Raw genomic sequence first — 12,180 nt, 5'->3', positions numbered from 1 at the left:
GTGTGGCAGTAGGGTGTGGAATTGAAGTGGTTGGCCACTGGATCTCTCATTCTGTGTCCAATATAGAGGATGCCACATCGGGAACACTGAATGCAGTAAATGAATCCTACAGATTCTCAGATGAAGCATTGCTTCACTTGGAAAGACTATTTGGGATCCCGAATAGTGATGTGGGAGGAGGTACAAGCGCAACTGTAATACATCTTGCTATCACAGGGGTAGGTACCAGGAGATGATTAATGGGAAGGGATGAGTGGATGAGGGAGTGCCAGAGGGAGTGGAGTCTTCAGAGAGTGGAGGGGAAGATGCGTCTGGTGGTGGGATCCCATTGTAGGTGGCAAAAACTGTGGAGGATAATATGTTGGATGCAGAGGCTGTTGGGGAGGCAGGCGAGGACGAGGGGGATCCTGTCCTTGAGGGGTGGGGTGCGGCCAGGGCAGATGGAAGATGAATGCTAATGTTGGCATTCATATGTAGGGATGTGATGTTGAGTTTTATAAGGCACCGATGAGGCTTCACATGGAATACGTGGTAGTTTAGGGCTCCTTACTTAAAAACAAAGGATGTACTAGCATTGGAGAAGGTTCAGAGAAGATTTACAGGGATGATTTCTGGAATGAAGGGATTAGCACATGAGGAATATTTGACAGCTCTTGAACTGTTCTCCAAGGGATTTCAGACGATTGGCGGTGGGGGTGGGGGTGAAGACCTCACAGAAGTATTTTGAATGTTGAAAGACCTGGACAGAGTACATGTGGCAAAGTTTGTTTCCCATGGTAGGGAAGTCCAGGACAACGGGGCACAACTTCAGTACTGAAGGACACCCATTTAAAACAGAGATGCAGAGGAATTTCTTTAGCCAGAAAGTGGTGAACCTCTGGAATTTGCTACCAAACACAGCTGTGGACGCCAGGCCATTTGGTGTATTTAAGGTAGATATTGATAGTTATCTGAATAGACAGGGTAACAAAGGTTATGGGGAGAAGATAGGGGAATGGGGCTGAGTGGGAAAATGGTTAGCTCATGATAGAATGGTGGAGCAGACTTGACGGGCCATCCTATGCCTTATTGTCTTATGAACGGGAAATAGATATGGATTAATGCCAATGGAGGGAAAAACCACATTTTTTTTTGAAGAAAGAGGACAGCTTGGATGTTTTGGAATAGAAAGCCTCATCCTGGGAGTAGATGTGGTGGAGGCTAAGGATTTGAGAGAAAGTAAAAGAATCTTTACAGGAGTTAGGACGGGAACAGGTGTAATCAAGGTGACTATGGGAGTCAGTGCATTATAGTTTTTATCTGTAGATAATGTATCTTGAAATGAAGACAGAGATTGAGAAAGGGAGAAAGTTACCAGAGATGGACCAAGTGAATTTGAGGTCAGGGTGGAAGTTGGCAGCAAAGTCAATAAAGTTGCTCGAGTTCTGATGTAGCACCTTTGACCTCCAGTTCTCTTTTCACAAATGCTTAATGGTTGCAGAATTTTTTTCATTTTAATTTTAGATTTCCAGCATCTGTTATTTTTTTTCAACCACCTCTGTTTATCATCTGGCATAAAAGCCTATGTGTTTATAAATTGTATTTAAACTATGCAAGGTTAATAAAGATTGCCTATCTCACTGAGAACACACTGATGGTGAAAACAAACTGCAAATTATGGAAATCGAAATAAAATCTGAGAATGCCGGAAACACACACAAGTTTAGGCTGGAGAGGGAACAGAGCTAACACTTCAGGGTGTGAGATCCTCCGACAAAGTTGGGAGAGAGAGAGAGAGAAGCATTTTAGTTTCATGCATCAGCTTCAATGGGGGAGGGATGAGAATTGACTGCTGTATTGTTCTCTTATTGGAATGAATGTCAAGAACATTCATTAAGAGGTTGGTGGAGGAAACTGCATTGGGAAAAAAGGTAATCTTGGAAAAAATACCACCTTTTATAAATGGAAGACCACGGCGCTAACTTTATCTTAATTGTTGCGACTCTGATTCACCTCCACATGGAGTGTCTGATTTTTTTTCTCTCTTCAGATTTTTATGATTCAACACATTCAATGTGAGACTACAATAACATTGCAAAACAGCTAATGTTAAAGACCCGGCTGTTCTCAATGTTTCAAAAACTGTCCAATTCATCATGGGACTGGAAGGGAGTGGGGGGGGGGGGGGAAAGGAAATTAATTATTTTTCTTTTGTAGATGTCAAGAACATTATTGATATGCTCAACTGAAATCTCTGCATAATTTGGTCCTGCCCTATCACTAGGCCCTTTCAAACTGCAGTATAAAATGGGGTTAATTGGGCAATTTACACGGTTAGTGTCCCACTTACATGGCAGTTTGAAAGGGTCCAACCTGGTTGCTGACCTACCTCAGAAGTAGTCAGGGAACTTACTTGGGTCTCATCCTTAGCTGATTTGTAAAGGAAAATGGCTGACCCGCTTATTCAAGTGACGTCAGCACTTGCCTGCACGTGTTACTGGGCAGCCAGCATCTGAACATTTGGCATTACTTCTGGTGAGTGCTTGATGCATCATTGGGGAGGGGGGCGGGGCGGGATCCCCCTTAAATCACCAGGTTTTGAAAGGTGCTTCCAGCACCTTTGCCCCAGTAATCACATCTTGGATCTAGGAGGGCAAGCCAGGTGATGCAATTTGAAAGAGGCTACTGTTAATTTCAGACCATGACCCTCAAATACCAGCACCCCTCCAGTTGTGAACTTTTGATTATCCCTGAATATAATTTAATTTTACCAGTTTCCCTGGAATCCAGATTTCATGAGTTAAACATCTGTCCATCTCCATCACTGTCTCCTCCCTGCAAGGTGCTCCTTAAGACATACCCATTTGATTAAGCTGCTCCGTTTGAGCTTTGGCATTAGCTCTTGTTTGATACTGTTCCTGTGAAGTCTCTGGAGAAGATATTGCTTTTTGGAAGAGGCCCGGAGTGTAAATTGTACCAGAAAAATTCATTGTCGGTCATTCACTACACTGCACATCCAACCACCAGGACTATTGCATTCAGGTACTTGTAGTCTAAAAGGGCGCTCAGTGTGAACAACCACATGGGCAGTAATTATGTTAATTTTTTTCAATGATTTTTTTTCCCCGTGTGACATAAATTGTGGCTTTCTTGAGCAGGCACTTTTGAGATAAAGTGCAGTTGTGTTTATTCAAAGATGAGGTGATAACTTGTCTTGACAGGAATGAAGACATTAGGAGTTTTTAGACTGCAGGCATGTAATGGCGCAATCAAAAAAGAAATTTTGCTGCTACACGGGCAGTCTAAAAAGGAATGTGCAGGAATTTTGAGTCAATTCCTGCTCCGCGATATATCCTGCAGGACCCTTACAACTTTTTGGAAGAGGCCCGGAGTGTAAATTGTACCAGAAAAATTCATTGTCGGTCATTCACTACACTGCACATCCAACCACCAGGACTATTGCATTCAGGTACTTGTAGTCTAAAAGGGCGCTCAGTGTGAACAACCACATGGGCAGTAATTATGTTAATTTTTTTCAATGATTTTTTTTCCCCGACATTGCAGTTTAAAAAACACTAGTCAAACAATTTTCTCAGTGATTAAACCAATTGTAGAAACCTCAGCAGAATATTTCCAGCATTCTCCTGCCCTCTCTCTCTCTCTCATCACTTTGCTTTTGTTCCATGACTACTTTTCACAGTTTCTTTGGCAAAAGAACAATGTCTCAGTGGTACACCCTTCTAATGCATGACACTGAATTATTCTTTCTTTGGCTTGGCTTCACGGACGAAGATTTATGGAGGGGTAATGTCCACGTCAGCTGCAGGCTCGTTTGTGGCTGATATGTCCGATGCGGGAAAGGCAGACATGGTTTTATTATAGCACATAGAAATCACTATGCAACTTTGAATTGATTTGTACTGTTTGTTTTTATTTACTCAAGCCAGGCTATATTTTAGTATGTATTTTTAATCTCAGAAAACATTCATTTCTGGATACATCAATCACTTTTTTTCATTGAGATTAAGTTCAAGTTTATTGCCAAAAGGCCAAAATGTTTGGCCTGGAAGTCAGCCTGAAGAAAACTGAGGTCCTCCACCAGCCAGCTCCCCACCATGACTACCAGCCCCCCCACATCTCCATCAGGCACACAAAACTCAAAACGGTCAACCTATCTCGGCTGCACCATTTCATCAGATGCAAGGATCGACAACGAGATAGACAACAGACTCGCCAAGGCAAATAGTGCCTTTGGAAGACTACACAAAAGAGTCTGGAAAAACAACCAACTGAAAAACCTCACAAAGATAAGCGTATACAGAGCCGTTGTCATACCCACACTCCTGTTCGGCTCCGAATCATGGGTCCTCTATCGGCATCACCTACGGCTCCTAGAACGCTTCCACCAGCGTTGTCTCCGCTCCATCCTCAACATTCATTGGAGCGCTTTCATCCCTAACGTCGAAGTACTCGAGATGGCAGAGGTCGACAGCATCGAGTCCACGCTGCTGAAGATCCAGCTGCGCTGGGTGGGTCACGTCTCCAGAATGGAGGACCATCGCCTTCCCAAGATCGTGTTATATGGCGAGCTCTCCACTGGCCACCGTGAGAGAGGTGCACCAAAGAAAAGGTACAAGGACTGCCTAAAGAAATCTCTTGGTGCCTGCCACATTGACCACCGCCAGTGGGCTGATATCGCCTCAAACCGTGCATCTTGGCGCCTCACAGTTTGGCGGGCAGCAACCTCCTTTGAAGAAGATCGCAGAGCCCACCTCACTGACAAGGAGGAAAAACCCAACACCCAACCCCAACCAACCAATTTTCCCCTGCAACCGCTGCAACCGTGTCTGCCTGTCCCGCATTAGACTTGTCAGCCACAAATGAGCCTGCAGCTGACGTGGACATTTACCCCCCTCCATAAATCTTTGTCCGCGAAGCCAAGCCAAAGAAATTGCCACATGTAGTTCAATGCAGTGAAAGAGGTTGTTTTACAAGCAGACCAATAGACATCTCATACACAGTACAAATAAGACCCTGTGCAGAAGTGCAGAGTTATGGAGCAAAGACAAAATGATTTTTCTATTTTGAGAGTGTGGCTGGGTTGGAATGACTCTTTTAATATGTTGGCTGCTTTTCCAAGGTAATGGGAGTGATCATGTGCTATGATAGTTCCATTGCTTGTTGGCTAGTTCTCCTGTGGATTTAAACCCTACACAGAGGCAACACAAAAACTACTATATGACTCCCTGCCTGTCCTCTCAAGTGAATGTAAAGATTCCCTGGCACTATCCCCCCCCCCCCCCACAAAAAAAAGAGCCTGAGTGTAACCCCCAGTGCCTGTGCCATTATTTTTTCACATCCAACAGATTAGCAGACAATTTTTACATTTTGTGATTTGGTGAGTTTGGCTGCTGTGGATCCCATGTTCGTGGAGTCATCTCCTCACAGAACCAGAGACCCAAGTTCAGTGCTGGCCTCCTGTGGTGTCTATGTGTGGAGCTTGGATGTCTTCCTTGTGACCATGCAGGTTTCTTCTGGGAGCTCTGAGTTCTTCCCACATCCCAAAGACCTGCGGGTCTGGAAGTTAATTGACAGATGTTAATTATTCCAAGTGTGTAGGCGAGTGGGAGAACCTGGGACAAGCTGATGAGTATGAGGGGAGAATTTTTAAAAAATGGAATTAATGAGATTTAAAACAGGATTAAATGAATGGTTGATGGGTGGCACTGACTCAGTGAGTCTTTCCTGTATTGTATCTCTAAATGATTACAACTCTAAAAATTAACGTATTAAGGTTTTGAAAAAGTGCAAACCTGCAGTAATTTGGTCAATTAGACAGACTCTTCCAACATTGGCTGTGGGACTGTATTCATTGGAATATGAAGGATGAGAGGGGATCTCATAGAAACATTTTGAATGCTGAAAGGATTGGACAGAGTAGATGTGAGGAAGATGTTTCCCTTGGTGGGTGAATCCAGCACAAGAGGGCAGAGTCTTAGAATGAGAGGGACCCATTTAAAACAGGTGAGGAGAAATTTCTTTCGCCAGAGGGTCGTGGATTTGTGTAATTTGTTGCCACATCCAGCTGTGGAGGAGTTTAAGGAGGAATCTAATTAGTCAGGGTATCGAGAGATATGGGGAAAAGGCCAGAATTTGGAACTAGACGTGAGAATGGTTTAATTTATTAGTGGAATGGCAGAGCAGACTCGAGGCCGAATGGTCTACTGCTGTTCCTTTAACTTGTGTCCTAATGTAGGAAGAGCAGCGACCAATGGTCGACACCGCAAGATCCCACAAACTGCAATGTCTAAAATTCCAAATTGCCCAGCTCTTGTCATTTTTAGTGATGTTGATCAATGAACAAATAATAGCTCGGTCCACCTGTGACGAGTCCAACAGGGCTTTTCCCGCAACTGGTCGCGACTAAAGCGGGGGGGTGGATTAACTTCACCTTCTATGGATGTCGCGCAACCTGCTGAAGTTCCTCTCGAATGTTTGAGCTTTCACTACAGTCACGGCGTCTGCAGACTTCCGCCTTTCACTCAATTTAAAGGTCACCTGCAAAACCTGCACCATGTTCCCGCCGCAGCTCTGATCGGTGTTGGAATTGAAGACGGTGACGGGCTGGAGGCCAATCATGTCACAATCCGCCGGTTTCTGCATGTGAATGGACACGGTGCGTGGGCGCCGCGCCCCTGGCTTCTTTGGTTAAACCATCTCGAAACCGAGATGGCTGACATGATCTAGAGAGAGAGGGAGACTGTGTATCGCTCCCTGGTCATATTTGATACGGGACTGGGCGAGAGGGAAGGAGCTCACATTTCCCTTTCCCCAGCCCCGCCTCTGTCTCAACCTGCGCGTCCCGAGACTCCACCCTCGTCCAGGCGGAGACCTGTTCACACACACACCTGTGGCTGGCCTCAACGCCTCCGTGCACTCCTCGAATGGACTCTGCTGCAATAGGGACAGCGGCAATGTCTTGTGGCCGAGAGAGGGAGGCCCAGTGAGAACCGTCTCCCCCCTCAACCCTCCCCCCCGGTGATTATTTCATCTGATTTGCCTCTCCTTCCCCATCTCCCGATCCGGTTCAGGGTGAGTGTGCGCGGCGTGGTAGATCCCGCGAGGTGGCTTTGTGGAGAGATGACAAGGGGTTGGCCCTCGAAGACTCTGGGAACTCGTGCATGGTTGTGGCCCATCACATTTTCGGCCACTCTGTTCCCACCCCAGCGTCCGTCGTCAACGCGCAAAGCTGAAACCCCCTTTCCCTGGGACCTGTTCGATTCAGGACATTCGGTTCCATGCACAACTTGGGCGGAAAAGACCGTATTTAAAAGAGCCACCCTGACCCGATAGAAAAGGATTCGTCTTGTCCCACCAGTTGAAAAGCTGCCCCAGTCGAGGTAGTCTGGCTCCCTCGGCGAGAAAGTGTGGATTGGGGGCTGTATTTCCATGCAGCGTTCAGGAGGGTGGTCTACTCCTTCAATGTATCCTGTTTCACAAACACAAAGCGCTGGGCGTCAGGGCGCATTGAAGGGAAACGAGTTCACTTTTCCGCCCATTGGCCCTTTTAACTCGAGGCAGAGCTCAAGACACGACGGATCCAAACTGGGGAAAAGGAAGATAGTTCACACTTGTCTATCCCTCCCCAGTTCTCACCCTTAAAGCTGTCTGCTTTATCTGTTCATTTCGGTTACTTGTGCCCATCTCTCCATGTGTGGCTGGATGCTAAATCTCGTTTAAAGCGGCTGTGACTTTTTACCTTTGTGCAGATCCCTTCATATTGAAGGGACACAGCCATTACTTTTCCATTATGGTTAGTGCCAAAAACGTTACACACACACACACACACACACACACACACACACACACACACACACACACACACACACACACACACACACACACACACTGAACTATGTCACGTCGTTAATGCAATTTGCACTCTGGATCTCCAGAGGATTGAGAATGATTTGGATGAACTTTGGTGAAATCTTGACGATTGATTAATGTTGATGTATTTGATTAATTTAATAAGTAACTGGAACCTTAAGTGAGGCTGATTTGGTCTTTTTTCTTTCTTTGGCTTGGCTTCGCGGACGAAGATTTATGGAGGGGGTAAATGTCCACGTCAGCTGCAGGCTCGTTTGTGGCTGACAAGTCCGATGTGGGACAGGCAGACACGATTGCAGCGGCTGCAGGGGAAAATTGGTTGGTTGGGGTTGGGTGTTGGGTTTTTCCTCCTTTGCCTTTTGTCAGTGAGGTGGGCTCTGCGGTCTTCTTCAAAGGAGGCTGCTGCCCGCCAAACTGTGAGGCGCCAAGATGCACGGTTTGAGGCGAGATCAGCCCACTGGCGGTGGTCAATGTGGCAGGCACCAAGAGATTTCTTTAGGCAGTCCTCGTATCTCTTCTTTGGTGCACCTCTGTCACGGTGGCCAGTGGAGAGCTCACCATATAACACGATTTTGGGAAGGCGATGGTCCTCCATTCTGGAGACGTGACCCACCCAGCGCAGTTTGATCTTCAGCAGCGTGGACTCGATGCTGTCTAATGTATGATCATTAACATTAATCCGTGTGAAGGGTAATAGGCAAGATGAATTTTGTGCCCTTCAGAACATTTCTGTACTGTCTGTGTTGGACTTTGCCTTTGTTACCTCTGAGTGTTTATTGTAAAATTGAATTGTAAGTATAAATCCTGACAGGCTGCTATAAATTTTTTGAGGTTGTTGTTTTGGAAACTGCCTAACTCTACCATTCAGGGTAAGGTGTCCCATCTACCATCAAATACAATTAAATTTCAGTCATTGCCTATTCATTGTGATGACGAGTGACTCACTTCCTGAAACCATCAAAGTCCTTTTCACCATCTATAGGGTTTTAGTCTGGAGTATGTTGGAGTGTAATGCTGTCCAATCACACTGGAGAGGCCTGAATGGCACCCATTCAAAATATTAAGCTGCTTATAAACGAGCTTCCAGTAGCCAACTATTTTAAGACCATTTCTAAAGTGACATGTCGGCCCTCTGCCTCATTCATTGTCAGGGCAAGGCCAATCATTAACATTGAGGAACAGCATGTAATATATCTCCTGGACAGCATTTGGAGACATGGTCTTGCCAACGAATGCCAAGGATGAAATGGAGGGCATGCATGTAGAATTTCTCCAATTTGATGTGACGTTGGTACAAAGTCCAGGTCTCACATCCATGCAGGAGAGCAGGGACGATCACAGCTCTAGACTTTCAGCTTTGTGGAGATGTGGCTGTTGTGTTGATTGAGCACTGTGGTTTGCAGCTTCCCCAGAGCCTGGCTGACCTTGCTGATCTTGGAGTCAAATTCTTTGTCCAAAGACCCATCACTCGAGATGATGCTCCCCAAGTATTTGAAGATGTTTATATTTGTCAACTGGGTGTCTTCAACAGTGATTTTTGGTTCTATGATATTGGTATTTGGCACGGACTGATGGAGCACTTCAATCTTGTTAACGTTGATTGTCACGCCAAAGAGTGTAGCAGCATCTGAGAATTTGTTCAGCATTAACTGTAGATCACTATCTTTGTGTGCCAAGAGCACACAGCCATCAGCAAAAAGCGTTTCTTGAATGACTGTGTTGAGACACTTCGTCCGTGCGTTCAAGCAGCGAAGTCGGTACCTGATGTACACTCTCTCCTCCAGCATGCAAGTGAAGAACAGATTGAACAAGACTGGAGCTAGTACATAGCCCTGCGTCACCCCATTAGAAATGGCAAATGCAGCTGATGTGTCACCACTGGAGAGGACCTGTCCTTCTGTTATTTCTTGGGCATCCGTAACATCTCGGGATGATCCAGAGAGCCTCCCTGTTTGTAGTCAGGTCAATGAAGACAGAGTAAAGAGGCTTGTTCTGCTCAATGGACTTCTCCTGAACTTGTCTCACGGCAAGTACCATGTCCACTGTACTTTGTTCTGGCCAAAAGCCGCACTGCGGTTCCGGGAGATTCCTTTCCGAGACCGTGACAAGTTTGTTCAGGAGAATGCAGGTGAAAATCTTCCCTGTGATGGACGGCAGTGAGATACTCCTGTAGTTTCTGCAGTTTGATTTGATTCCCTATTTTTGTAGAAAGCCACAATGAGGGCATCGCAGAAGTTGAGAGGCATCTCCTCTGTGATCCAGATATCTTCCAGGATATCTTGGAAATCCTGTAATGCATTTGGGCTTAGAGCTTTGTAGATCTCGGCAGGAATACCATCCTATCCTGTTGCTTTATTTGAATTAATCTGCAAGATTGTTTTATTGATCTCATCAGTAGAGGGCAACAGGTCTAGATCATCCAGGACTGGCTGCTGAGGGATGTGCTATAAGACATCAGGATCAACTGTGGACGGGGCCTATTGAGTAGGTTGGAAAAGTATTCAACCCAGAGGTTTTTCAGTCCTTCCTGGTCTTCGATCATGCTTGACTTGTCAGATGACAGCAAGTGGAGCATCTAGATTTAGAAGGAGCATAAATTGACTTTATGGAGCTGAAAAATTCTCTGGTGGCATGAATGTGTAGCATTCCACCTGCTCAGCCTTTCTCTGCCACCACTTGTCCCTCATTTCTCGCAGTTCTAACATAACAATTACAGCACGGAAACAGGCCATTAGGCCCTTCTAGTCCGCACCGAACCAAACACCCCTTTCTAGTCCCACCTCCCTGCACAATGCCCATAACCCTCCATCTTCTTCTCATCCATATACCTGTCCAACCTTTTCTTAAATAATACAATTGACTCCGCCGCCACTATTTCTCCCAGAAGATCATTTCTGCCTGTACTTTGGACTGCAGATGTTTAAACTTGTCTTGACAGATGAAGGGTCATTCTTCTGGTGTGCATCACTTTGTTCTTGGCCCAAAGGGTGACTGAAATGGTCTCGTGGTTTTCAATTAATCAATCTTGATGCCCTTGGGTTTTCATTCTGAGTATAGTTGTTGCAGTCTGCATGACAACATCTTTGAACTTCCACTTTTCAGAACTGGTTCCCACAAGCGGTGAATTGCTTGAGCGTTTTTCATTAAATACATCTTGAAAATGTTGGACTTGATCTGGATTTTGCAGTCTGCCGATGTTGCATGACACTCTGACAGTCTTTGATTGCTTACAATGCAAAGGGGCTACGTGCAGGTTGAGGACTGACTGAACTGGCCTGTGATCTGTCCAACCCTCAGCACCTTGCAAGGCCCAGGTGATGGTGACATCTTGAAGATCACGCTGGTGTACTATGACATAGTCGAGGAGGTGCCAGTGTTTGGACCAAGTTGTTTTGTACTTGTTTGCAAGTCTGAACATCGGCTATCTATCCCCATCCTAGCATTGAAGTCCTCCAAGATGATGTTTGTTGCTGGCAGGGATTGTTCGAATAGTCTGGTCACGGTTTTCATAGAAACTTTCCTTGTCTTTGTCTGAACTCACGAGAGTTCCCTTTGCAAAAGAATGTCTTTCCACTCGCTGCTTCCTGTAATGACCCCTCGTCTGCAAGCCTGGTCTCACTGAGTGCAGCGATGTCAATGCAATAACAGTGAAGTTCAGAAACATAGAAGATAGGAGCAGGAGTAGGTCATTCAGCCCTTCGAGCTTGCTCTGCCATCCAATGAGATCATGGCTGATCTTAAAGTTCAATACCCCGTCCCCACCTTCTCTCCGTAACCCCCAATTCCCTTATACTGAAGAAATATATCTAATTCCCTCTTAAATATATTAAATGAACCTGCCTTTACTGCTCTCTGAGGCAATGAATTCCACAGATTCACCACCCTCTGGGTAAAGAAATTCCTCCTCATCTCGGTTCTAAATGGTTTGCCTATTATCCTCGAAACATGGCCCCGGGTTCTGTTCTGGACTCCCCCAACATTGGAAACATCCCTTCCGCATCCATTCTGTCCAGTCCTGCCAGAATTTTATTTGTTTCTGAGATCCCCTCTCAATCTTCTAAACTCCAGCGAGTACAATCCCAAATTGCGCAATCTTTCCTCATAAGTTATTCCTGCCATTCCAGGTATCAGCCTGGTGAATCGCCTTTGCACTCCCTCCATTGCAAGAACATCCTTCCTTAGATAAGGTGACCAAAACTGCACTCAGTACTCCGGGTGTGGTCTCACCAAGGCTTTGTACAGCTGCAGTAAGGTATCCTTATTCCTATACTCAAACCCTCTTGATATGAAGGCCAACATACCATTTGCCTT

At 45.6% G+C, this 12,180-nt stretch overlaps 1 protein-coding gene across 11 annotated transcripts in view; it reads left to right on the top strand.

Annotated features, from left to right (window-relative positions):
* Positions 1 to 12,180, top strand: part of coro2aa (coronin 2Aa) — a 165,357-nt gene that overhangs the window by 79,362 nt on the left and 73,815 nt on the right. Inside the window, exon 1 of one of the 11 annotated variants that reach the window (XM_069922784.1) lies at positions 6,421 to 6,655. The exons of 8 other annotated variants lie outside the window; for them this stretch is intronic. In XM_069922784.1, the coding sequence (XP_069778885.1) occupies positions 6,647 to 6,655 (9 nt within the window). In that variant the 5' untranslated portion in view covers positions 6,421 to 6,646. Of the gene's footprint in view, positions 1 to 6,420; positions 6,656 to 6,864; positions 7,072 to 12,180 lie in introns of those variants that run through there. 2 more of the 11 variants (XM_069922815.1, XM_069922814.1) reach the window with 2 other exon arrangements.

Source organism: Narcine bancroftii, chromosome 1, assembly GCF_036971445.1.
Source record: "Narcine bancroftii isolate sNarBan1 chromosome 1, sNarBan1.hap1, whole genome shotgun sequence".
NCBI classification, from domain to species: domain Eukaryota; kingdom Metazoa; phylum Chordata; class Chondrichthyes; order Torpediniformes; family Narcinidae; genus Narcine; species Narcine bancroftii.
The sequence above is the reverse complement of the archived record's forward strand: the minus strand, read 5'-3'. Positions and strand labels throughout refer to the sequence as shown.